The sequence below is a fragment of the Triturus cristatus genome, unplaced genomic scaffold (assembly GCF_964204655.1).
Source record: "Triturus cristatus unplaced genomic scaffold, aTriCri1.1 SCAFFOLD_486, whole genome shotgun sequence".
NCBI lineage: Eukaryota > Metazoa > Chordata > Amphibia > Caudata > Salamandridae > Triturus > Triturus cristatus.
In genome coordinates, this window is record NW_028188327.1 from 193,414 (window position 1) to 216,610 (window position 23,197).

The 23,197-nt window shown below is 51.6% G+C and overlaps 3 protein-coding genes across 3 annotated transcripts; all 3 read left to right on the plus strand.

The window, feature by feature from the left end:
* Positions 1–1,341: 1,341 nt before the first annotated feature.
* Positions 1,342–2,831, plus strand: LOC146769061 (histone H1.5-like). The gene has a single exon (XM_085640541.1). It carries the CDS (start codon positions 2,131–2,133, stop codon positions 2,782–2,784), a length of 654 nt encoding a protein of 217 aa, XP_085496667.1. The 5' UTR covers positions 1,342–2,130; the 3' UTR covers positions 2,785–2,831.
* Positions 2,832–2,958: 127 nt separating this feature from the next.
* LOC146769062 (histone H3) lies at positions 2,959–4,001 on the plus strand. Its single transcript, XM_085640542.1, has one exon. The coding sequence runs from the start codon at positions 3,541–3,543 to the stop codon at positions 3,949–3,951; it is 411 nt and encodes a 136-aa protein (XP_085496668.1). The 5' UTR covers positions 2,959–3,540; the 3' UTR covers positions 3,952–4,001.
* A 1,348-nt stretch (positions 4,002–5,349) lies between these two features.
* On the plus strand, positions 5,350–6,925 carry LOC146769063 (histone H4). The gene has a single exon (XM_085640543.1). The coding sequence runs from the start codon at positions 6,555–6,557 to the stop codon at positions 6,864–6,866; it is 312 nt and encodes a 103-aa protein (XP_085496669.1). The 5' UTR covers positions 5,350–6,554; the 3' UTR covers positions 6,867–6,925.
* Positions 6,926–23,197: the final 16,272 nt, after the last annotated feature.

The window sequence follows — 23,197 nt, forward strand, 5'->3', positions numbered from 1 at the left end:
CAAAACACTTCACATACTCAGGAAAGTGTATTTAACTCCTTTACAGTATCAAGATAAGGCCTGCAAGGCCCTGGGTGTGTTTCCAGCATCCAGGCACCAGTTTTACTGATGCTTGTGACGTTTGCAGGTGTTAGGCTTCAAGGGGATGAAGTCGCACCTTCTACCCAGGGTTATGGATCTCCGCGCAGGGTGAGAATTCAGGGTTCACCCCTGGCTGGTGGTGTGAAAACAAAACACTTCACATCCTCAGTAAAGTGTATTTAACTCCTTTACAGTATCAGAATAGGACCTGCAATGCCTTGGGTGTGTTTCCAGCCTCCAGACTCCAGTTTTACTGATACTGGTGACATTTGCAGGTGTTAGGCTTCAAGGGGATGAAGTCGCAACTTCTACCCAGGGTTATGGAGCTCCGCGCAGGGTGAGAATTCAGGGTTCACCCCTGGCTGTTGGTGTGAAAATAAAACACCTCACATTCTCAGGAAAGTGTATTTAGCTCCTTTACAGTATCAGAATATGGCCTGCAAGGCCTTGGGCCTACTTCCAGCCTCCTGGCACCAGTTGTACTGATACTTGTGACATTTGTAGGTGTTAGGCTTCAAGGGGATGAAGTCGCACCTTCTACCCAGGGTCATGGAGCTCCGCGCAGGGTGAGATTTCAGGGTTCACCCCTGGATGGAGGTGTGACTATGTGGAGTGTTTTGTTTTCACACCTCCAGCCAGGCATGAACCCTGAAATCTCACCCTGCGCGGAGCTCCTCAACCCTGTGTAGAAGGTGCAACTTCATCCCCTTGAAGCTGTACACCTCCAAATGTCACACATATTACTAAAACAGGTACCTGGAAGCTAGGGATGGGCCGGAGATCCTGAAGGCTAAGATCTGATACTGGGACTGGTGTTCATGTACGTTCTGGACTATGTGAAGTGTTCTGTTTTCTTCCCCTACCTCCGTCCAAATTAGCAGCAGGCCTCGATCAGGCTACAGGGCGCAGAATATCATTTCTGGTCTCAGGTCTCCCTCGTGATATACCATTGGATTCAGGAGTGGTCCCCACTCCAGCGATAGGGCTCAGTAGAACAGTTGTAGTCACATGCCTCACTCTGTACTGTACTATTCAGTTCCGCAGTGGGCCTCCCCCCGGTCATAGGCTCAGCGTCTGACATACAGTAACTCACTCTGTCTACAGATGTCACCTCAGACGTACACCTAGCTCCAGCTTTAAAAATCAGCTCAGTAGAGTGCCTCCATGCCGGTACTGGGGTCACCATTTCAGGTGCATTCCCACCCTCTGCTCTCACTTGGGGTGTTTTTAAACATGTAGGCCTAACTCGGCCGCCTTCCTTCGTTGTGTCACTGTATTTATTTTATTTAGTCTGCGCCCGCCTCCTCTGGCTCGGCGCTCGGCAGTGAATGCCCTCTGCCTGCATGTGAAGCTGCCAGCACACGGCCGCCTGGTGATGCATGCGAGGCCGGAGCCAGGGCCGTGCCCCGCTGCTTGTAAAAGGCCTCCGGTTGCGCCCCCCCCAGCCGTGGGTGCCACAGCCGAGGGTGCAGGCGCCGGGCTGGGGGCTCCCTGGCATTGTTTCCACCCCGCGCTCGGCCGGCGGAGCCCTGTGTTACTTCGGCCCGTTCCAGAACGCGCTCCCCGCGGCCCCCGCAGCCCCACTGTGACGCCGCAGGGCCCGCTCCCTGCAGGAGCCCCCTCCCTCCCGCGGGCCGCCGCTCCCGGCCGCAGGAGGCGAGAGTGGACCGGGGAAAAGGGGCCGGGAGCCCGGGATTTCAGGCATGGAGGCGTCCGCCGTCGGGGGAGCGCCGAGTCTCCCCGCGGATCACAAGCCAGGGACGAGGGGTGGATCCGAAACGGGGGCAGGCCCGGGAGAGGGCCGAAGCTGGGCTCCTGGTCATACATGTGTGGAAGCGCGTGTTTAACTGATTGTGCTTTAAAACGTGGATAATCGGAAGGTAGGAAACACAAAAGTCAGCTCGGAGCAGAGAGCCGAGTGTGCCTCGCAGAGCCCTGTCTGCTCGCGACCAATCAGAGGCTGGCTCCTCCCTGTATATATTCACGGGGCTCGGGCCGAGAGGGACATTTCTGTTCTGTGACAGCGCCCGCGCCGAGACTTGCATTGCAATGGCCGAAACCGCTCCAGCCGCCGCGGCGCCTCCCGCTGAGGTCGCCCCCAAGAAGAAGAAGCAGCAGAAGAAGACAGCGGGGGCCTCCAAGGCCAAGAAGCCTTCCGGCCCCAGCGTGGCCGATCTGATCTTGAAGGTGGTGACCGCCTCTGCCGAGAGGAAGGGAGTCTCCCTGTCGGCCATGAAGAAGGGGCTGATCGCCGAGGGCTACGATGTGGACAAGAACAAGAGCCGGGTCAAGGCCTCCGTCAAGAGCCTGGTCAGCAAAGGCGCCCTGGCCCAGCTGAAGGGCACCGGGGCCTCCGGATCCTTCAAGGTGAACAAGAAGCAGCTGGAGGGCAAGAAGGCGGCCAAGAAGGCGGCCGCCAAGACCAAGAAACCAGCGGCCAAGAAAGCTGCCCCTGCTGCCAAGAAGCCCAAAAAGGCTCCCGCGGGGGTCAAGAAGAGCCCGAAGAAGGTCAAGAAGCCAGCGGCAGCAAAGAGCCCCAAGAAGCCCAAGGCTGCCCCCGCCAAGAAGGCTGCCAAGAGCCCAGCGAAAGCCAAGGCGGCGAAGCCCAAAGTGGCCAAGAAAAGCCCTGCCAAGGTAGTCAAACCCAAGGCAGCCAAGCCCAAAGCAGCCAAGCCCAAGAAGGCAGCGCCCAAGAAGAAGTAAGGGCTTGCACCGAGACACTGCAAACACAACGGCTCTTTTAAGAGCCATCCACCCGGTCTAGAAGAGAGCTTGTTCACCCCCACCCTTTCACCCCGCGTGCACACTTCTCAATAATAATAAACGGCACAGTAAATCCCTAGCGCACCTTTACACACGCGAGTGCCGTGTGTGATCTTGGTCATATGAACGGCTCTTTTGGTGCTGCGTGGATTGGAATCTTTATAACAAAGAAAGAAGGGGGTCTGGGAGTTATTAGACCTCAGTTTATAATAAATGTGAGATAACGTGTGCCTTGGTGCTTTCACTGTATCCGGGCAGACTCGAAGTGGTGTCTGCATAAAGCAGACGATTGTGAACGTGAAATCGAGCGCAGTCAACGGCGGCGTGTTCCAGGGTGACCAAGGGCGGTACACTTAAAACATCCTGGTCTCCTCGCCCAGTTGATCGGGGGCGAGTGGTTCGTGTGACTACAAATGAGTGGATGGACACGGAGACAAAGGTTGACCGAAGCGCGGGCTTCGGCTCCAACGTACATCGTCCAATCGGAGGGTGTCTTTTTCTCCACAGCTCATTGGAGAGGCAGGCTACAGCCTCCGGTTGAGTAGCCAATCGTTGCACACCGCGGGCTGTTTTCAAACCTGGGGCGGTCGCTTCAGCCAACCAGAGCAGCCCTCCGTCTTCGAGTGCATAAATAGGGCTCTTGCCTGCTCGAACTCCATTCTTCCTCGCTCGTCGTTGAGAGAGACCGCTCCCGCCATGGCCCGCACCAAGCAGACAGCCCGCAAGTCCACCGGCGGCAAAGCGCCTCGCAAGCAGCTGGCCACCAAGGCTGCCCGCAAGAGCGCCCCTGCCACCGGTGGAGTCAAGAAGCCTCACCGCTACCGACCCGGCACTGTGGCTCTCCGCGAGATCCGCCGCTACCAGAAGTCCACCGAGCTCCTCATCCGCAAGCTGCCCTTCCAGCGCTTGGTGAGGGAGATCGCCCAGGACTTCAAGACCGACCTGCGCTTCCAGAGCTCCGCCGTCATGGCCCTGCAAGAGGCCAGCGAGGCCTACCTGGTCGGGCTCTTCGAGGACACCAACCTGTGCGCCATCCACGCCAAGAGGGTGACCATCATGCCCAAGGACATCCAGCTGGCCCGTCGCATCCGAGGCGAGAGGGCCTAAGGAGACACCGACCCGAACAACCACCACAACGGCTCTTTTAAGGGCCACCACCCTGTCACCTACGAGCTTCTCTTATCTGCCATGTTCTACAGGTGTGGGTGGGTGGGCTGGCTGAGAGTACCCCGAGTACTGGGTAACTTATACCGGCACTGGGAAACTTATACCGGCACTGGGAAACTTATACCGGCACTGGGAAATCCGAGCACTCGGTGTGCACAGCCACCTCTTCAATTAATAAAGCGCTTTGTTTGGGTAGAGGGTCGTGCTGGGATCCGCTGGTCACAAGCCAGCGCTGTGGGGCATCTGTACATCGGGTTTATGTGTCCCGATTTCGGGAGCCTTTGCCCTGGGGCGGATGTTAGCCGTTGCCCCTGGTCTTAAAGTACAAACACAACGTGACACCCGCACACACTAAAACTGGTCGCAGGAAACAATAAGCCCGGGGGCAGCCGTGCGAGTTCCGCGTGGGCTTTATTTAACGTCATCGTTACATTACAGTGCTTGTGTGACACTTGGTCCCAAAGAGGGCTCATTCATATAAACATGCTTATTAAAACGGGTTGCCTGCTCCATCGTCCCTCGGTCTGCAGCAAGCCCCGTGAGAGCGGGTCTTGTGCGCTCAACATTACCGTTTAAAACACTTCTTTCTCCGGTCATAAATGAAGCACATTAGCTCTTAGGGGAGGACGTGAGTGGCCCTTAAAAGAGCCGTTGTGTTAGTTGGGGATGCGCCTCGAAGCCTTACTTGGCGCTGGTGTACTTGGTGACGGCCTTGGTGCCCTCGGACACGGCGTGCTTGGCCAGCTCTCCGGGCAGCAGCAGACGCACTGCGGTCTGGATCTCCCGGGAGGTGATGGTGCGCCGCGAGTTGTAGTGGGCCAGGCGGGAAGCCTCCCCGGCGATGCGCTCGAAGATGTCGTTCACGAAGGAGTTCATGATGCCCATGGCCTTGGAGGAGATGCCGGTGTCCGGGTGCACCTGCTTCATCACTTTGTAAATGTAGATAGCATAGCTTTCCTTCCTGCTCCTCTTGCGCTTCTTCCCGTCCTTCTTGGGCGGCTTGGAGAGCGCTTTCTTGGAGCCCTTCTTGGGAGCCGGCGCGGACTTGGCTGGTTCAGGCATGGTCGACAATCTGCACCGCTTCCTGTGGAGCCGAGAGAAATAAGGCAGGCGAGCCCGGCACTTGTATTTATAGGCTGGCCGTGTAAAGTAGCTGCTTCTCTGCTCTCCCGTCTCATTGGCAGGCTCAGGCAGGGCCCCCACTTCCCTTTGTAATGCGGTACTGGAACTTTGATTGGTGAAAAGGAAGCCCTCCTCCCTCCAATGAGAAGAACTATCAGAGCCTAGCTGTCAACCAATCAGAAGCGCCCGAAGTCTTTATATCGCCGGAGTCCCGCAGAACAGCAGTACTATTCTTTCTGTTGTGTGAGTGAGCCCCTGCATCGATCGCCATGTCTGGACGCGGAAAGCAAGGAGGAAAGGCCCGCGCTAAGGCCAAGACACGCTCTTCCAGAGCCGGGCTCCAGTTCCCCGTGGGCCGTGTGCACAGGCTGCTCCGCAAGGGAAGCTACGCCGAGAGGGTGGGCGCCGGTGCCCCAGTCTATCTGGCTGCAGTCCTGGAGTACCTGACCGCTGAGATCCTGGAGCTGGCCGGCAACGCGGCCCGGGACAACAAAAAGACCCGCATCATCCCCAGACACCTCCAGCTGGCCATCCGCAACGACGAGGAGCTGAACAAGCTGCTGGGCCGAGTCACCATCGCCCAGGGAGGAGTCCTGCCCAACATCCAGGCCGTGCTGCTGCCCAAGAAAACCGAGAGCCACAAGGCAGGGGGCAAAGCAAGCAAGTAAAGGCCCGCAGACCACCGTGGAAACGCACCCTAAACACAAAGGCTCTTTTCAGGGCCAACCACAGACTCCATCAAAGAGCGTATCCGTGGCCAAGGTGTTACTCTGGCGGCTTCATAGTTGCGGCAGCGCCCGCACCGTCGCTACATAGGAGGGCATGCACAAGCCCTCGGACGTACACGTAGATCTTGGCCCCCGTCCCAAAACCTAGCTTGAGGCCCACAATAATAATGTTTTTGTAAAAAAAAAAAAAATGTACATTTTAATAGGGGCAGTTTACAGACTTGCCACAACCGGGCGTGACATGTGGACAGTGTTACGGGGTGGCGGGCGGCCGCACACAGCTGGGTGCTGCCGGCGAGGCCGTTAACCTGTTTGCTCCATTAACACTTTTCAGAGCCTTCTGTTCATGGTGGGAGCGGGCACCGAGCGCCAGGGTTAGGCGGGCCGCGGTGACGAGTGGGGGCCCGGGAAGGGAGGCGCGTGTGTGTGTGCTTGACTGTGATCTATGCCCCGGCGGCAGCTGCAGAGCCCACGACAAAGAGGCGGCTGGGAGCGCGCTCTTTTTCAAACGGCAACGGCCGCTCCAGCCCCCGCTCCCTGCAGAGGGCGGTCCGGGGCGGGCTCCCTCGCCATCCTTTGAGTCACGTGGGCCGCTTGCAGCGCCCTAGCTGGTCCGGCACAGCTCCTCCATATAAGCAGCCGCCGCTGGCCGCGGCCCTCATTTCTGCTCAGTCACAGCACCGACAGGAGACCATGTCTGGACGCGGTAAAGGAGGGAAGGGGCTCGGCAAAGGCGGCGCCAAGAGGCACCGCAAGGTGCTCCGGGACAACATCCAGGGCATCACCAAGCCAGCCATTCGCCGCCTGGCTCGCCGTGGCGGGGTCAAGCGCATCTCCGGCCTCATCTACGAGGAGACCCGCGGGGTGTTGAAGGTTTTCCTGGAGAACGTGATCCGGGACGCCGTCACCTACACCGAGCACGCCAAGAGGAAGACCGTCACCGCCATGGATGTGGTCTACGCCCTGAAGCGTCAGGGTCGCACCCTCTACGGATTCGGCGGGTAAACACTCGGCTTGCCCACGGAAAAAACAAAACAAAACCCAAAGGCTCTTTTAAGAGCCGACCACGATGTCATGGGAGAGCTGTGTCTATGCGCTAGGGCTGCTTTCTAGGCCCACAGCGGGTCGAGTGAGGGGTGCATCAGGGGAAATTCTCCGCAGCCACCCTGCCATGCAAGGCACTGTCCCGGGGCCAGGGTGCCTTCCTGGAGCCCCGGCATGGGGGTCCAGGGGCGCGTTCATCCCAGTCCAGCCCATGGGGCCGCTATCCTGAAGCCCTGTACTGGGCACCTAAGGCGGGTATAGCCCGGCCCAGGGGCCCGCCATCCTGGAGCCCTGAACTGGGGACCTAAGGCGGGTATAGGCCGGCCCAGGGGCCCGCCATCCTAGAGCCCTGTACTGGGGACCCAAGGCGAGTTTGGCCCGGCCCAGGGCCGGTCATTTCTCCCTCGACTATTAAGCCCCCACGTAGTGGGGGCTTACAGAACACGGACGAGGGACAAAGGTTAGAGTTAGCCGCGCCGGGAGCGCGGCCGGCCATCTGGTCGCCGAGTTGCGCGACCAGATGGCCCTCGGAGCTGAGCGACCAGATGGCCGGGCGGCGGATGGGCGGCGCTAACTCTAACTTTTGTCTCCCGCTCGGGCGCTGTAAGCCCCCACTCCGTGGGGGCTTAATAGTCAGTAAAATAGAGTTCCCATGCAGGGCCATGGGGTGTGGGATCCTCATTTTTTTTGTGATCGATCGTGACCGATTTCGGGACCCTCTGGGCCTCTAAGCACCTGTTTTAGTACTTTTTTTTTATTTATTTATTTATTCTTTTGTTGGCATTTTGGTTCAAGGGGACCATGGCACTACTTCTACCCAGGGCAATGGAGCTCCGCTTCGGGTAACATTTCAGGTTTTCCCCCTTAGCTGGAGATGGGCCCCAATAAAAAAAAAAAATCGCAATAATAATATAATACATATATTTTTATTTTTTTATTTTTTTTTCGCCCAAAAATGAAATAATGTCCTTCACAGTATCTGGTCCATTTTATTAGCCTCCAGTCACCCCTTTAACAATGTTTAATACAAAAATAAAAAAAAAGTACTAACATTTTAGGTCCAAGGGGACGAAGTCACTTTTTCTACACAGGGCTATGGAGCTTCGATTGGGGTAATATTTCAGGATTTAACCCTCGGCTGGAGGTGGGAAAAAAAACTTCACTCAAAAGGTACACAAAGCCCTTTACATTATCAGATCCAAGACTTCAGTGTCTCGGGCCCATTTCTAGCCTCCAGGCGCTTGATTTATTCTTTTTATGACATTTTGAAAATTACAGGTTTAAGGGGACACAGTATCTCCTTCTACCCAGGGCTATGGAGCTCCGCGCAGGGTGAGATTTCAGGGTTCACCCCTGGCTGCAGGTGTGAAGATAAAACACTTCACATAATCAGGAAAGTGTATTTAGCTGCTTTACAGTATCAGAACAAGGCCTGCAAGGTCTTGGGTTTGTTTCCAGCCTCCAGGCACCAGTTGTACTGATCCTTGTGACACTTGGAGGTGTTATGCTTCAAGGGGATGAAGTCGCACCTTCTACCCAGGGTCATGGAGCTCCGCACAGGGTGAGATTTCAGGCTTCAACCCTGGCTGGAGGTGTGAAAATAAAACACTTCACATACTCAGGAAAGTTTATTTAACTCCTTTACAGTATCAGAATAAGGCCTGCAAGGCCTTGGGTGTGTTTCCAGCATCCAGGCACCAGTTTTACTGATGCTTGTGACATTTGCAGGTGTTAGGCTTCAAGGGGATGAAGTCGCACCTTCTACCCAGGGTCATGGAGCTCCGCGCAGGGTGAGATTTCAGGGTTCACCCCAGGCTTGAGGTGTGAAAAATATACACTTCACATACTCAGGAAAGTGTATTTAGCTGCTTTACAATATCAGAATAAGGCCTGCAAGGCCTTGGGCCTACTTCCAGCCTCCTGGCACCAGTTTTACTGATACTTGTGACATTTGTAGGTGTTAGGCTTCAAGGGGATGAAGTCGCACCTTCTACCCAGGGTTATGGAGCTCCGCGCAGGGTGAGATTTCAGGGTTCACCCCTGGATGGAAGTGTGAAAATAAAACACTTCACTTACTCAGGAAAGTGTATTTAACTCATTTACAGTATCAGAACAAGGCCTGCAAGGCCTTGGGTTTGTTTCCAGCCTCCAGGCACCAGTTGTACTGATACTTGTGACACTTGGAGGTGTTATGCTTCAAGGGGATAAAGTTGCACCTTCTACCCAAGGGTATGGAGCTCCGCGCAGGGTGAGATATCAGGGTTCACCCCTGGCTGGAGGTGTGAAAATAAAACACTTCACATACTCAGGAAAGTGTATTTAACTCCTTTACAGTATCAGAATAAGGCCTGCAAGGCCTTGGGTGTGTTTCCAGCATCCAGGCACCAGTTTTACTGATGCTTGTGACATTTGCAGGTGTTAGGCTTCAAGGGGATGAAGTCGCACCTTCTACCCAGGGTCATGGAGCTCCGCGCAGGGTGAGATTTCAGGGTTCACCCCAGGCTTGAGGTGTGAAAAATATACACTTCACATACTCAGGAAAGTGTATTTAGCTGCTTTACAATATCAGAATAAGGCCTGCAAGGCCTTGGGCCTACTTCCAGCCTCCTGGCACCAGTTTTACTGATACTTGTGACATTTGTAGGTGTTAGGCTTCAAGGGGATGAAGTCGCACCTTCTACCCAGGGTTATGGAGCTCCGCGCAGGGTGAGATTTCAGGGTTCACCCCTGGATGGAAGTGTGAAAATAAAACACTTCACATACTCAGGAAAGTGTATTTAGCTGCTTTACAGTATCAGAATAAGGCCTGCAAGGCCTTGGGCCTACTTCCAGCCTCCTGGCACCAGATTTACTGATACTTGTGACATTTGCAGGTGTTAGGCTTCAAGGGGATGAAGCCGCACCTTCTACCCAGGGTTATGGAGCTCCGCGCAGGGTGAGATTTCAGGCTTCACCCCTGGCTGGAGGTGTGAAAATAAAACACTTCACATACTCAGGAAAGCGTATTTAGCTGCTTTACAGTATCAGAATAAGGCCTGCAAGGCCTTGGGCCTACTTCCAGCCTCCTGGCACCAGTTTTACTGATACTTGTGACATTTGTAGTTGTTAGGCTTCAAGGGGATGAAGTCGCACCTTCTACCCAGGGTCATGGAGCTCCGCGCTGGGTGAGATTTCAGGCTTCACCCCTGGCTGGAGGTGTGAAAATAAAACACTTCACATACTCAGGAAAGTGTATTTAGCTCCTTTACAGTATCAGAATAAGGCCTGCAAGGCCTTGGGCCTACTTCCAGCCTCCTGGCACCAGTTTTACTGATACTTGTGACATTTGCAGGTGTTAGGCTTCAAGGGGATGAAGTCGCACCTTCTACCCAGGGTCATGGAGCTTCGCGCAGGGTGAGATTTCAGGGTTCACCCCTGGATGGAAGTGTGAAAATAAAACACTTCACTTACTCAGGAAAGTGTATTTAACTCATTTACAGTATCAGAACAAGGCCTGCAAGGCCTTGGGTTTGTTTCCAGCCTCCAGGCACCAGTTGTACTGATACTTGTGACACTTGGAGGTGTTATGCTTCAAGGGGATGAAGTCGCACCTTCTACCCAGGGTCATGGAGCTTCGCGCAGGGTAAGATTTCAGGGTTCACCCCTGGCTGGAGGTGTGAAAATAAAACACTTCACATACTCAGGAAAGTGTATTTAACTGCTTTACAGTATCACAATAAGGCCTGCAAGGCCTTGGGTGTGTTTCCAGCCTCCAGGCACCAGTTTTACTGATACTTGTGACATTTGCAGGTGTTAGGCTTCAAGGGGATGAAGTCGCACCTTCTACCCAGGGTTATGGAGCTCCGCGCAGGGTGAGATTTCAGGCTTCACCCCTGGCTGGAGGTGTGAAAATAAAACACTTCACATACTCAGGAAAGCGTATTTAGCTGCTTTACAGTATCAGAATAAGGCCTGCAAGGCCTTGGGTGTGTTTCCAGCATCCAGGCACCAGTTTTACTGATGCTTGTGACATTTGCAGGTGTTAGGCTTCAAGGGGATGAAGTCGCACCTTCTACCCAGGGTTATGGAGCTCTGCGCAGGGTGAGAATTCAGGGTTCACCCCTGGCTGTTTGTGTGTAAACAAAACACTTCACATACTCAGTAAAGAGTATCTATCTCCTTCACAGTAACTGAACAAGGCCTGCAAGGCCTTGGGCCTAATTCCAGCCTCCAGACACCAGTTTTAATGATCCTTGTGACATTTGCAGGTGTTAGGCTTCAAGGGGAGGAAGTCGCACCTTCTACCCAGGGTCATGGAGCTCCGCGCAGGGTTAGATTTCAGGGTTCACCCCTGGCTCAAGGTGTGAAAACAAAACACTTCACATTCTCAGTAAAGTGTATTTAACTCCTTTACAGTATCAGAATAGGACCTGCAATGCCTTGGGTGTGTTTCCAGCCTCCAGACACCAGTTTTACTGATACTGGTGACATTTGCAGGTGTTAGGCTTCAAGGGGATGAAGTCGCAACTTCTACCCAGCGTTATGGAGCTCCGCGCAGGGTGAGAATTCAGGGTTCACCCCTGGCTGTTGGTGTGAAAACAAAACACTTTACATACTCAGTAAAGTGTATTTAACTCCTTCACAGTATCATAACAAGGCCTTGGGCCTAGTTCCAGCCTCCTAGCACCAATTTACTGATACTTGTGACATTTGCAGGTGTTAGGCTTCAAGGGGATGAAGTTGCACCTTCTACCCAAGGTTATGGAGCTCCGCGCAGGGTGAGAATTCAGGGTTCACCCCTGGCTGTTGGTGTGAAAACAAAACACTTTACATACTCAGTAAAGTGTATTTAACTCCTTCACAGTATCAGAACAAGGCCTGCCAGGCCTTGGGCCTAATTCCAGCCTCCTGGCACCAATTTACTGATACTTGTGACATTTGCAGGTGTTAGGCTTCAAGGGGATAAAGTTGCACCTTCTACCCAAGGGTATGGAGCTCCGCGCAGGGTGAGATATCAGGGTTCACCCCTGGCTGGAGGTGTGAAAATAAAACACTTCACATACTCAGGAAAGTGTATTTAACTCCTTTACAGTATCAGAATAAGGCCTGCAAGGCCTTGGGTGTGTTTCCAGCATCCAGGCACCAGTTTTACTGATGCTTGTGACATTTGCAGGTGTTAGGCTTCAAGGGGATGAAGTCGCACCTTCTACCCAGGGTCATGGAGCTCCGCGCAGGGTGAGATTTCAGGGTTCACCCCAGGCTTGAGGTGTGAAAAATATACACTTCACATACTCAGGAAAGTGTATTTAGCTGCTTTACAATATCAGAATAAGGCCTGCAAGGCCTTGGGCCTACTTCCAGCCTCCTGGCACCAGTTTTACTGATACTTGTGACATTTGTAGGTGTTAGGCTTCAAGGGGATGAAGTCGCACCTTCTACCCAGGGTTATGGAGCTCCGCGCAGGGTGAGATTTCAGGGTTCACCCCTGGATGGAAGTGTGAAAATAAAACACTTCACATACTCAGGAAAGTGTATTTAGCTGCTTTACAGTATCAGAATAAGGCCTGCAAGGCCTTGGGCCTACTTCCAGCCTCCTGGCACCAGATTTACTGATACTTGTGACATTTGCAGGTGTTAGGCTTCAAGGGGATGAAGCCGCACCTTCTACCCAGGGTTATGGAGCTCCGCGCAGGGTGAGATTTCAGGCTTCACCCCTGGCTGGAGGTGTGAAAATAAAACACTTCACATACTCAGGAAAGCGTATTTAGCTGCTTTACAGTATCAGAATAAGGCCTGCAAGGCCTTGGGCCTACTTCCAGCCTCCTGGCACCAGTTTTACTGATACTTGTGACATTTGTAGTTGTTAGGCTTCAAGGGGATGAAGTCGCACCTTCTACCCAGGGTCATGGAGCTCCGCGCAGGGTGAGATTTCAGGCTTCACCCCTGGCAGGAGGTGTGAAAATAAAACACTTCACATACTCAGGAAAGTGTATTTAGCTCCTTTACAGTATCAGAATAAGGCCTGCAAGGCCTTGGGCCTACTTCCAGCCTCCTGGCACCAGTTTTACTGATACTTGTGACATTTGCAGGTGTTAGGCTTCAAGGGGATGAAGTCGCACCTTCTACCCAGGGTCATGGAGCTTCGCGCAGGGTGAGATTTCAGGGTTCACCCCTGGATGGAAGTGTGAAAATAAAACACTTCACTTACTCAGGAAAGTGTATTTAACTCATTTACAGTATCAGAACAAGGCCTGCAAGGCCTTGGGTTTGTTTCCAGCCTCCAGGCACCAGTTGTACTGATACTTGTGACACTTGGAGGTGTTATGCTTCAAGGGGATGAAGTCGCACCTTCTACCCAGGGTCATGGAGCTTCGCGCAGGGTAAGATTTCAGGGTTCACCCCTGGCTGGAGGTGTGAAAATAAAACACTTCACATACTCAGGAAAGTGTATTTAACTGCTTTACAGTATCACAATAAGGCCTGCAAGGCCTTGGGTGTGTTTCCAGCCTCCAGGCACCAGTTTTACTGATACTTGTGACATTTGCAGGTGTTAGGCTTCAAGGGGATGAAGTCGCACCTTCTACCCAGGGTTATGGAGCTCCGCGCAGGGTGAGATTTCAGGGTTCACCCCTGGATGGAAGTGTGAAAATAAAACACTTCACTTACTCAGGAAAGTGTATTTAACTCCTTTACAGTATCAGAACAAGGCCTGCAAGGCCTTGGGTTTGTTTCCAGCCTCCAGGCACCAGTTGTACTGATACTTGTGACACTTGGAGGTGTTATGCTTCAAGGGGATGAAGTCGCACCTTCTACCCAGGGTCATGGAGCTCCGCGCAGGGTAAGATTTCAGGGTTCACCCCTGGCTGGAGGTGTGAAAACAAATCACTTCACATACTCAGTAAAGCGTATTTCACTCCTTTACAGTATCAGAATAGGGCCTGCAATGCCTTGGGTGTGTTTCCAGCCTCCAGACACCAGTTTTACTGATACTGGTGACATTTGCAGGTGTTAGGCTTCAAGGGGAAGAAGTCGCACCTTCTACCCAGGGTCATGGAGCTCCGCGCAGGGTTAGATTTCAGGGTTCACCCCTGGCTCAAGGTGTGAAAACAAAACACTTCACATACTCAGGAAAGTGTATTTAACTCCTTTACAGTATCAGGATAAGGCCTGCAAGGCCTTGGGTGTGTTTCCAGCACCCAGGCACCAGTTTTACTGATGCTTGTGACGTTTGCAGGTGTTAGGCTTCAAGGGGATGAAGTCGCACCTTCTACCCAGGGTTATGGAGCTCCGCTCAGGGTGAGAATTCAGGGTTCACCCCTGGCTGGTGGTGTGAAAACAAAACACTTCACATACTCATTAAAGTGTATTTAACTCCTTTACAGTATCAGAATAGGACCTGCAATGCCTTGGGTGTGTTTCCAGCCTCCAGACTCCAGTTTTACTGATACTGGTGACATTTGCAGGTGTTAGGCTTCAAGGGGATGAAGTCGCAACTTCTACCCAGGGTTATGGAGCTCCGCGCAGGGTGAGATATCAGGGTTCACCCCTGGATGGAAGTGTGAAAATAAAACACTTCACTTACTCAGGAAAGTGTATTTAACTCATTTACAGTATCAGAACAAGGCCTGCAAGGCCTTGGGTTTGTTTCCAGCCTCCAGGCACCAGTTGTACTGATACTTGTGACACTTGGAGGTGTTATGCTTCAAGGGGATGAAGTCGCACCTTCTACCCAGGGTCATGGAGCTTCGCGCAGGGTAAGATTTCAGGGTTCACCCCTGGCTGGAGGTGTGAAAATAAAACACTTCACATACTCAGGAAAGCGTATTTAACTGCTTTACAGTATCACAATAAGGCCTGCAAGGCCTTGGGTGTGTTTCCAGCCTCCAGGCACCAGTTTTACTGATACTTGTGACATTTGCAGGTGTTATGCTTCAAGGGGATGAAGTCGCACCTTCTACCCAGGGTTATGGAGCTCCGCGCAGGGTGAGATTTCAGGCTTCACCCCTGGCTGGAGGTGTGAAAATAAAACACTTCACATACTCAGGAAAGCGTATTTAGCTGCTTTACAGTATCAGAATAAGGCCTGCAAGGCCTTGGGCCTACTTCCAGCCTCCTGGCACCAGTTTTACTGATACTTGTGACATTTGTAGGTGTTAGGCTTCAAGGGGATGAAGCCGCACCTTCTACCCAGGGTTATGGAGCTCCGCGCAGGGTGAGATTTCAGGCTTCACCCCTGGCTGGAGGTGTGAAAATAAAACACTTCACATACTCAGGAAAGCGTATTTAGCTGCTTTACAGTATCAGAATAAGGCCTGCAAGGCCTTGGGCCTACTTCCAGCCTCCTGGCACCAGTTTTACTGATACTTGTGACATTTGTAGGTGTTAGGCTTCAAGGGGGTGAAGTCGCACCTTCTACCCAGGGTCATGGAGCTCCGCGCAGGGTGAGATTTCAGGCTTCACCCCTGGCTGGAGGTGTGAAAATAAAACACTTCACACACTCAGGAAAGTGTATTTAGCTCCTTTACAGTATCAGAATAAGGCCTGCAAGGCCTTGGGCCTACTTCCAGCCTCCTGGCACCAGTTTTACTGATACTTGTGACATTTGCAGGTGTTAGGCTTCAAGGGGATGAAGTCGCACCTTCTACCCAGGGTCATGGAGCTTCGCGCAGGGTGAGATTTCAGGGTTCACCCCTGGATGGAAGTGTGAAAATAAAACACTTCACTTACTCAGGAAAGTGTATTTAACTCATTTACAGTATCAGAACAAGGCCTGCAAGGCCTTGGGTTTGTTTCCAGCCTCCAGGCACCAGTTGTACTGATACTTGTGACACTTGGAGGTGTTATGCTTCAAGGGGATGAAGTCGCACCTTCTACCCAGGGTCATGGAGCTTCACGCAGGGTAAGATTTCAGGGTTCACCCCTGGCTGGAGGTGTGAAAATAAAACACTTCACATACTCAGGAAAGTGTATTTAACTGCTTTACAGTATCACAATAAGGCCTGCAAGGCCTTGGGTGTGTTTCCAGCCTCCAGGCACCAGTTTTACTGATACTTGTGACATTTGCAGGTGTTAGGCTTCAAGGGGATGAAGTCGCACCTTCTACCCAGGGTTATGGAGCTCCGCGCAGGGTGAGATTTCAGGGTTCACCCCTGGATGGAAGTGTGAAAATAAAACACTTCACTTACTCAGGAAAGTGTATTTAACTCCTTTACAGTATCAGAACAAGGCCTGCAAGGCCTTGGGTTTGTTTCCAGCCTCCAGGCACCAGTTGTACTGATACTTGTGACACTTGGAGGTGTTATGCTTCAAGGGGATGAAGTCGCACCTTCTACCCAGGGTCATGGAGCTCCGCGCAGGGTAAGATTTCAGGGTTCACCCCTGGCTGGAGGTGTGAAAACAAATCACTTCACATACTCAGGAAAGTGTATTTCACTCCTTTACAGTATCAGAATAGGGCCTGCAATGCCTTGGGTGTGTTTCCAGCCTCCAGACACCAGTTTTACTGATACTGGTGACATTTGCAGGTGTTAGGCTTCAAGGGGATGAAGTCGCACCTTCTACCCAGGGTCATGGAGCTCCGCGCAGGGTTAGATTTCAGGGTTCACCCCTGGCTCAAGGTGTGAAAACAAAACACTTCACATACTCGGGAAAGTGTATTTAACTCCTTTACAGTATCAGGATAAGGCCTGCAAGGCCTTGGGTGTGTTTCCAGCACCCAGGCACCAGTTTTACTGATGCTTGTGACGTTTGCAGGTGTTAGGCTTCAAGGGGATGAAGTCGCACCTTCTACCCAGGGTTATGGAGCTCCGCTCAGGGTGAGAATTCAGGGTTCACCCCTGGCTGGTGGTGTGAAAACAAAACACTTCACATACTCATTAAAGTGTATTTAACTCCTTTACAGTATCAGAATAGGACCTGCAATGCCTTGGGTGTGTTTCCAGCCTCCAGACTCCAGTTTTACTGATACTGGTGACATTTGCAGGTGTTAGGCTTCAAGGGGATGAAGTCGCAACTTCTACCCAGGGTTATGGAGCTCCGCGCAGGGTGAGATATCAGGGTTCACCCCTGGATGGAAGTGTGAAAATAAAACACTTCACTTACTCAGGAAAGTGTATTTAACTCATTTACAGTATCAGAACAAGGCCTGCAAGGCCTTGGGTTTGTTTCCAGCCTCCAGGCACCAGTTGTACTGATACTTGTGACACTTGGAGGTGTTATGCTTCAAGGGGATGAAGTCGCACCTTCTACCCAGGGTCATGGAGCTTCGCGCAGGGTAAGATTTCAGGGTTCACCCCTGGCTGGAGGTGTGAAAATAAAACACTTCACATACTCAGGAAAGTGTATTTAACTGCTTTACAGTATCACAATAAGGCCTGCAAGGCCTTGGGTGTGTTTCCAGCCTCCAGGCACCAGTTGTACTGATACTTGTGACACTTGGAGGTGTTAGGCTTCAAGGGGATGAAGTCGCACCTTCTACCCAGGGTCATGGAGCTCCGCGCAGGGTGAGATTTCAGGCTTCACCCCTGGCTGGAGGTGTGAAAATAAAACACTTCACATACTCAGGAAAGTGTATTTAGCTGCTTTACAGTATCGGAATAAGGCCTGCAAGGCCTTGGGCCTACTTCCAGCCTCCTGGCACCAGTTTTACTGATACTTGTGACATTTGTAGGTGTTAGGCTTCAAGGGGATGAAGTCGCACCTTCTACCCAGGGTCATGGAGCTCCGCGCAGGGTGAGATTTCAGGCTTCACCCCTGGCTGGAGGTGTGAAAATAAAACACTTCACATACTCAGGAAAGCGTATTTAGCTGCTTTACAGTATCAGAATAAGGCCTGCAAGGCCTTGGGCCTACTTCCAGCCTCCTGGCACCAGTTTTACTGATACTTGTGACATTTGCAGGTGTTAGGCTTCAAGGGGATGAAGTCGCACCTTCTACCCAGGGTCATGGAGCTCCGTGCAGGGTAAGGTTTCAGGCTTCACCCCAGGCTGGAGGTGTGAAAATAAAACACTTCACATACTCAGGAAAGTGTATTTAGCTGCTTTACTGTATCAGAATAAGGCCTGCAAGGCCTTGGGCCTACTTCCAGCCTCCTGGCACCAGATTTACTGATACTTGTGACATTTGTAGGTGTTAGGCTTCAAGGGGATGAAGTCGCACCTTCTACCCAGGGTCATGGAGCTCCGCGCAGGGTGAGATTTCAGGGTTCACCCCAGGCTTGAGGTGTGAAAATAAAACACTTCACATACTCAGGAAAGTGTATTTAGCTCCTTTACAGTATCAGAATAAGGCCTGCAAGGCCTTGGGCCTACATCCAGCCTACTGGCACCAGTTTTACTGATACTTGTGACATTTGCAGGTGTTGGGCTTCAAGGGGATCAAGTCGCACCTTCTACCCAGGGTTATGGAGCTCCGCGCAGGGTGAGATTTCAGGGTTCACCCCATGCTTGAGGTGTGAAAATAAAAGCTTCACATACTCAGGAAAGTATATTTAGCTCCTTTACAGTATCAGAATAAGGCCTGCAAGGCCTTGGGCCTACTTCCAGCCTCCTGGCACCAGTTTTACTGATACTTGTGACATTTGCAGGTGTTAGGCTTCAAGGGGATGAAGTCGCACCTTCTACCCAGGGTCATGGAGCTCCGCGCAGGGTGAGATTTCAGGCTTCACCCCTGGCTGGAGGTGTGAAAATAAAACACTTCACATACTCAGGAAATTGTATTTAGCTGCTTTACAGTATCAGAATAAGGCCTGCAAGGCCTTGGGCCTACTTCCAGCGTCCTGGCACCAGTTTTACTGATACTTGTGACATTTGCAGGTGTTAGGCTTCAAGGGGATGAAGTCGCACCTTCTACCCAGTGTCATGGAGCTCCGCGCAGGGTGAGATTTCTGGCTTCACCCCAGGCTTGAGGTGTGAAAATAAAACACTTCACATCCTCAGGAAAGTGTATTTAACTGCTTTACAGTATCATAATAAGGCCTGCAAGGCCTTGGGTGTGTTTCCAGCCTCCAGGCACCAGTTTTACTGATACTTGTGACATTTGCAGGTGTTAGGCTTCAAGGGGATGAAGTCGCACCTTCTACCCAGGGTCATGGAGCTCCGCGCAGGGTGAGATTTCAGGGTTCACCCCTGGATGGAAGTGTGAAAATAAAACACTTCACATACTCAGGAAAGTGTATTTAACTCCTTTACAGTATCAGAACAAGGCCTGCAAGGCCTTGGGCCTACTTCCAGCCTCCTGGCACCAGTTTTACTGATACTTGTGACATTTGTAGGTGTTAGGCTTCAAGGGGATGAAGTCGCACCTTCTACCCAGGGTCATGGAGCTCCGCGCAGGGTGAGATTTCAGGGTTCACCCCAGGCTTGAGGTGTGAAAAATATACACTTCACATACTCAGGAAAGTGTATTTAGCTGCTTTACAGTATCAGAATAAGGCCTGCAAGGCCTTGGGCCTACTTCCAGCCTCCTGGCACCAGTTTTACTGATACTTGTGACATTTGTAGGTGTTAGGCTTCAAGGGGATGAAGTCGCACCTTCTACCCAGGGTTATGGAGCTCCGCGCAGGGTGAGATTTCAGAGTTCACCCCTGGATGGAAGTGTGAAAATAAAACACTTCACATACTCAGGAAAGCGTATTTAGCTGCTTTACAGTATCAGAATAAGGCCTGCAAGGCCTTGGGCCTACTTCCAGCCTCCTGGCACCAGATTTACTGATACTTGTGACATTTGCAGGTGTTAGGCTTCAAGGGGATGAAGCCGCACCTTCTACCCAGGGTTATGGAGCTCCGCGCAGGGTGAGATTTCAGGCTTCACCCCTGGCTGGAGGTGTGAAAATAAAACACTTCACATACTCAGGAAAGCGTATTTAGCTGCTTTACAGTATCAGAATAAGGCCTGCAAGGCCTTGGGCCTACTTCCAGCCTCCTGGCACCAGTTTTACTGATACTTGTGACATTTGTAGGTGTTAGGCTTCAAGGGGATGAAGTCGCACCTTCTACCCAGGGTCATGGAGCTCCGCGCAGGGTGAGATTTCAGGCTTCACCCCTGGCTGGAGGTGTGAAAATAAAACACTTCACACACTCAGGAAAGTGTATTTAGCTCCTTTACAGTATCAGAATAAGGCCTGCAAGGCCTTGGGCCTACTTCCAGCCTCCTGGCACCAGTTTTACTGATACTTGTGACATTTGCAGGTGTTAGGCTTCAAGGGGATGAAGTCGCACCTTCTACCCAGGGTCATGGAGCTTCGCGCAGGGTGAGATTTCAGGGTTCACCCCTGGATGGAAGTGTGAAAATAAAACACTTCACTTACTCAGGAAAGTGTATTTAACTCATTTACAGTATCAGAACAAGGCCTGCAAGGCCTTGGGTTTGTTTCCAGCCTCCAGGCACCAGTTGTACTGATACTTGTGACACTTGGAGGTGTTATGCTTCAAGGGGATGAAGTCGCACCTTCTACCCAGGGTCATGGAGCTTCACGCAGGGTAAGATTTCAGGGTTCACCCCTGGCTGGAGGTGTGAAAATAAAACACTTCACATACTCAGGAAAGTGTATTTAACTGCTTTACAGTATCACAATAAGGCCTGCAAGGCCTTGGGTGTGTTTCCAGCCTCCAGGCACCAGTTTTACTGATACTTGTGACATTTGCAGGTGTTAGGCTTCAAGGGGATGAAGTCGCACCTTCTACCCAGGGTTATGGAGCTCCGCGCAGGGTGAGATTTCAGGGTTCACCCCTGGATGGAAGTGTGAAAATAAAACACTTCACTTACTCAGGAAAGTGTATTTAACTCCTTTACAGTATCAGAACAAGGCCTGCAAGGCCTTGGGTTTGTTTCCAGCCTCCAGGCACCAGTTGTACTGATACTTGTGACACTTGGAGGTGTTATGCTTCAAGGGGATGAAGTCGCACCTTCTACCCAGGGTCATGGAGCTCCGCGCAGGGTAAGATTTCAGGGTTCACCCCTGGCTGGAGGTGTGAAAACAAATCACTTCACATACTCAGGAAAGTGTATTTCACTCCTTTACAGTATCAGAATAGGGCCTGCAATGCCTTGGGTGTGTTTCCAGCCTCCAGACACCAGTTTTACTGATACTGGTGACATTTGCAGGTGTTAGGCTTCAAGGGGATGAAGTCGCACCTTCTACCCAGGGTCATGGAGCTCCGCGCAGGGTTAGATTTCAGGGTTCACCCCTGGCTCAAGGTGTGAAAACAAAACACTTCACATACTCGGGAAAGTGTATTTAACTCCTTTACAGTATCAGGATAAGGCCTACAAGGCCTTGGGTGTGTTTCCAGCACCCAGGCACCAGTTTTACTGATGCTTGTGACGTTTGCAGGTGTTAGGCTTCAAGGGGATGAAGTCGCACCTTCTACCCAGGGTTATGGAGCTCCGCTCAGGGTGAGAATTCAGGGTTCACCCCTGGCTGGTGGTGTGAAAACAAAACACTTCACATACTCATTAAAGTGTATTTAACTCCTTTACAGTATCAGAATAGGACCTGCAATGCCTTGGGTGTGTTTCCAGCCTCCAGACTCCAGTTTTACTGATACTGGTGACATTTGCAGGTGTTAGGCTTCAAGGGGATGAAGTCGCAACTTCTACCCAGGGTTATGGAGCTCCGCGCAGGGTGAGATATCAGGGTTCACCCCTGGATGGAAGTGTGAAAATAAAACACTTCACTTACTCAGGAAAGTGTATTTAACTCATTTACAGTATCAGAACAAGGCCTGCAAGGCCTTGGGTTTGTTTCCAGCCTCCAGGCACCAGTTGTACTGATACTTGTGACACTTGGAGGTGTTATGCTTCAAGGGGATGAAGTCGCACCTTCTACCCAGGGTCATGGAGCTTCGCGCAGGGTAAGATTTCAGGGTTCACCCCTGGCTGGAGGTGTGAAAATAAAACACTTCACATACTCAGGAAAGTGTATTTAACTGCTTTACAGTATCACAATAAGGCCTGCAAGGCCTTGGGTGTGTTTCCAGCCTCCAGGCACCAGTTTTACTGATACTTGTGACATTTGCAGGTGTTAGGCTTCAAGGGGATGAAGTCGCACCTTCTACCCAGGGTTATGGAGCTCCGCGCAGGGTGAGATTTCAGGGTTCACCCCTGGATGGAAGTGTGAAAATAAAACACTTCACTTACTCAGGAAAGTGTATTTAACTCCTTTACAGTATCAGAACAAGGCCTGCAAGGCCTTGGGTTTGTTTCCAGCCTCCAGGCACCAGTTGTACTGATACTTGTGACACTTGGAGGTGTTATGCTTCAAGGGGATGAAGTCGCACCTTCTACCCAGGGTCATGGAGCTCCGCGCAGGGTGAGATTTCAGGCTTCACCCCTGGCTGGAGGTGTGAAAATAAAACACTTCACATACTCAGGAAAGTGTATTTAGCTGCTTTACAGTATCAGAATAAGGCCTGCAAGGCCTTGGGCCTACTTCCAGCCTCCTGGCACCAGTTTTACTGATACTTGTGACATTTGTAGGTGTTAGGCTTCAAGGGGATGAAGTTGCACCTTCTACCCAGGGTTATGGACCTTCGCGCAGGGTATGATTTCGGGTTTCAACCCTGGCTGGAGATGTGAAATCAAAACACTTCACAGACTCAGTAAAGAGTATTTAAGTCCTTCACAGTAACAGAACAAGGCCTGCAAGGCCTTTGGCCTGATTCCAGCCTCCTGGCACTAATTTACTGATACTTGTGACATTTGCAGGCGTTAGGCTTCAAGGGGACAAAGTCGCACCTTCTACCCGGGCTTATGGAGCTCCGCGCAGGGTGAGATATCAGGGTTCACCCCTGGCTGGAGGTGTGAAAATAAAGCACTTCACATACTCAGGAAAGTGTATTTAACTCCTTTAAAGTATCAGAATAATGCCTGCAAGGCCTTGGGTGTGTTTCCAGCCTCCAGGCACCAGTTTTACTGATAATTGTGACATTTGCCGGTGTTAGGCTTCATGGGGATGAAGTCGCACCTTCTACCCAGGGTTATGGAGCTCCGCGCAGGGTGAGAAGTCAGGGTTCACCCCTGGCTGGAGGTGTGAAAATAAAACACTTCACATACTCAGGAAAGTGTATTTAACTCCTTTACAGTATCAGAATAAGGCCTGCAAGGCCTTGGGTGTGTTTCCAGCATCCAGGCACCAGTTTTACTGATGCTTGTGACCTTTGCAGGTGTTAGGCTTCAAGGGGAGGAAGTCGCACCTTCTACCCAGGGTCATGGAGCTCCGCGCAGGGTTAGATTTCAGGGTTCACCCCTGGCTCAAGGTGTGAAAACAAAACACTTCACATACTCAGAAAAGTGTATTTAACTCCTTTACAGTA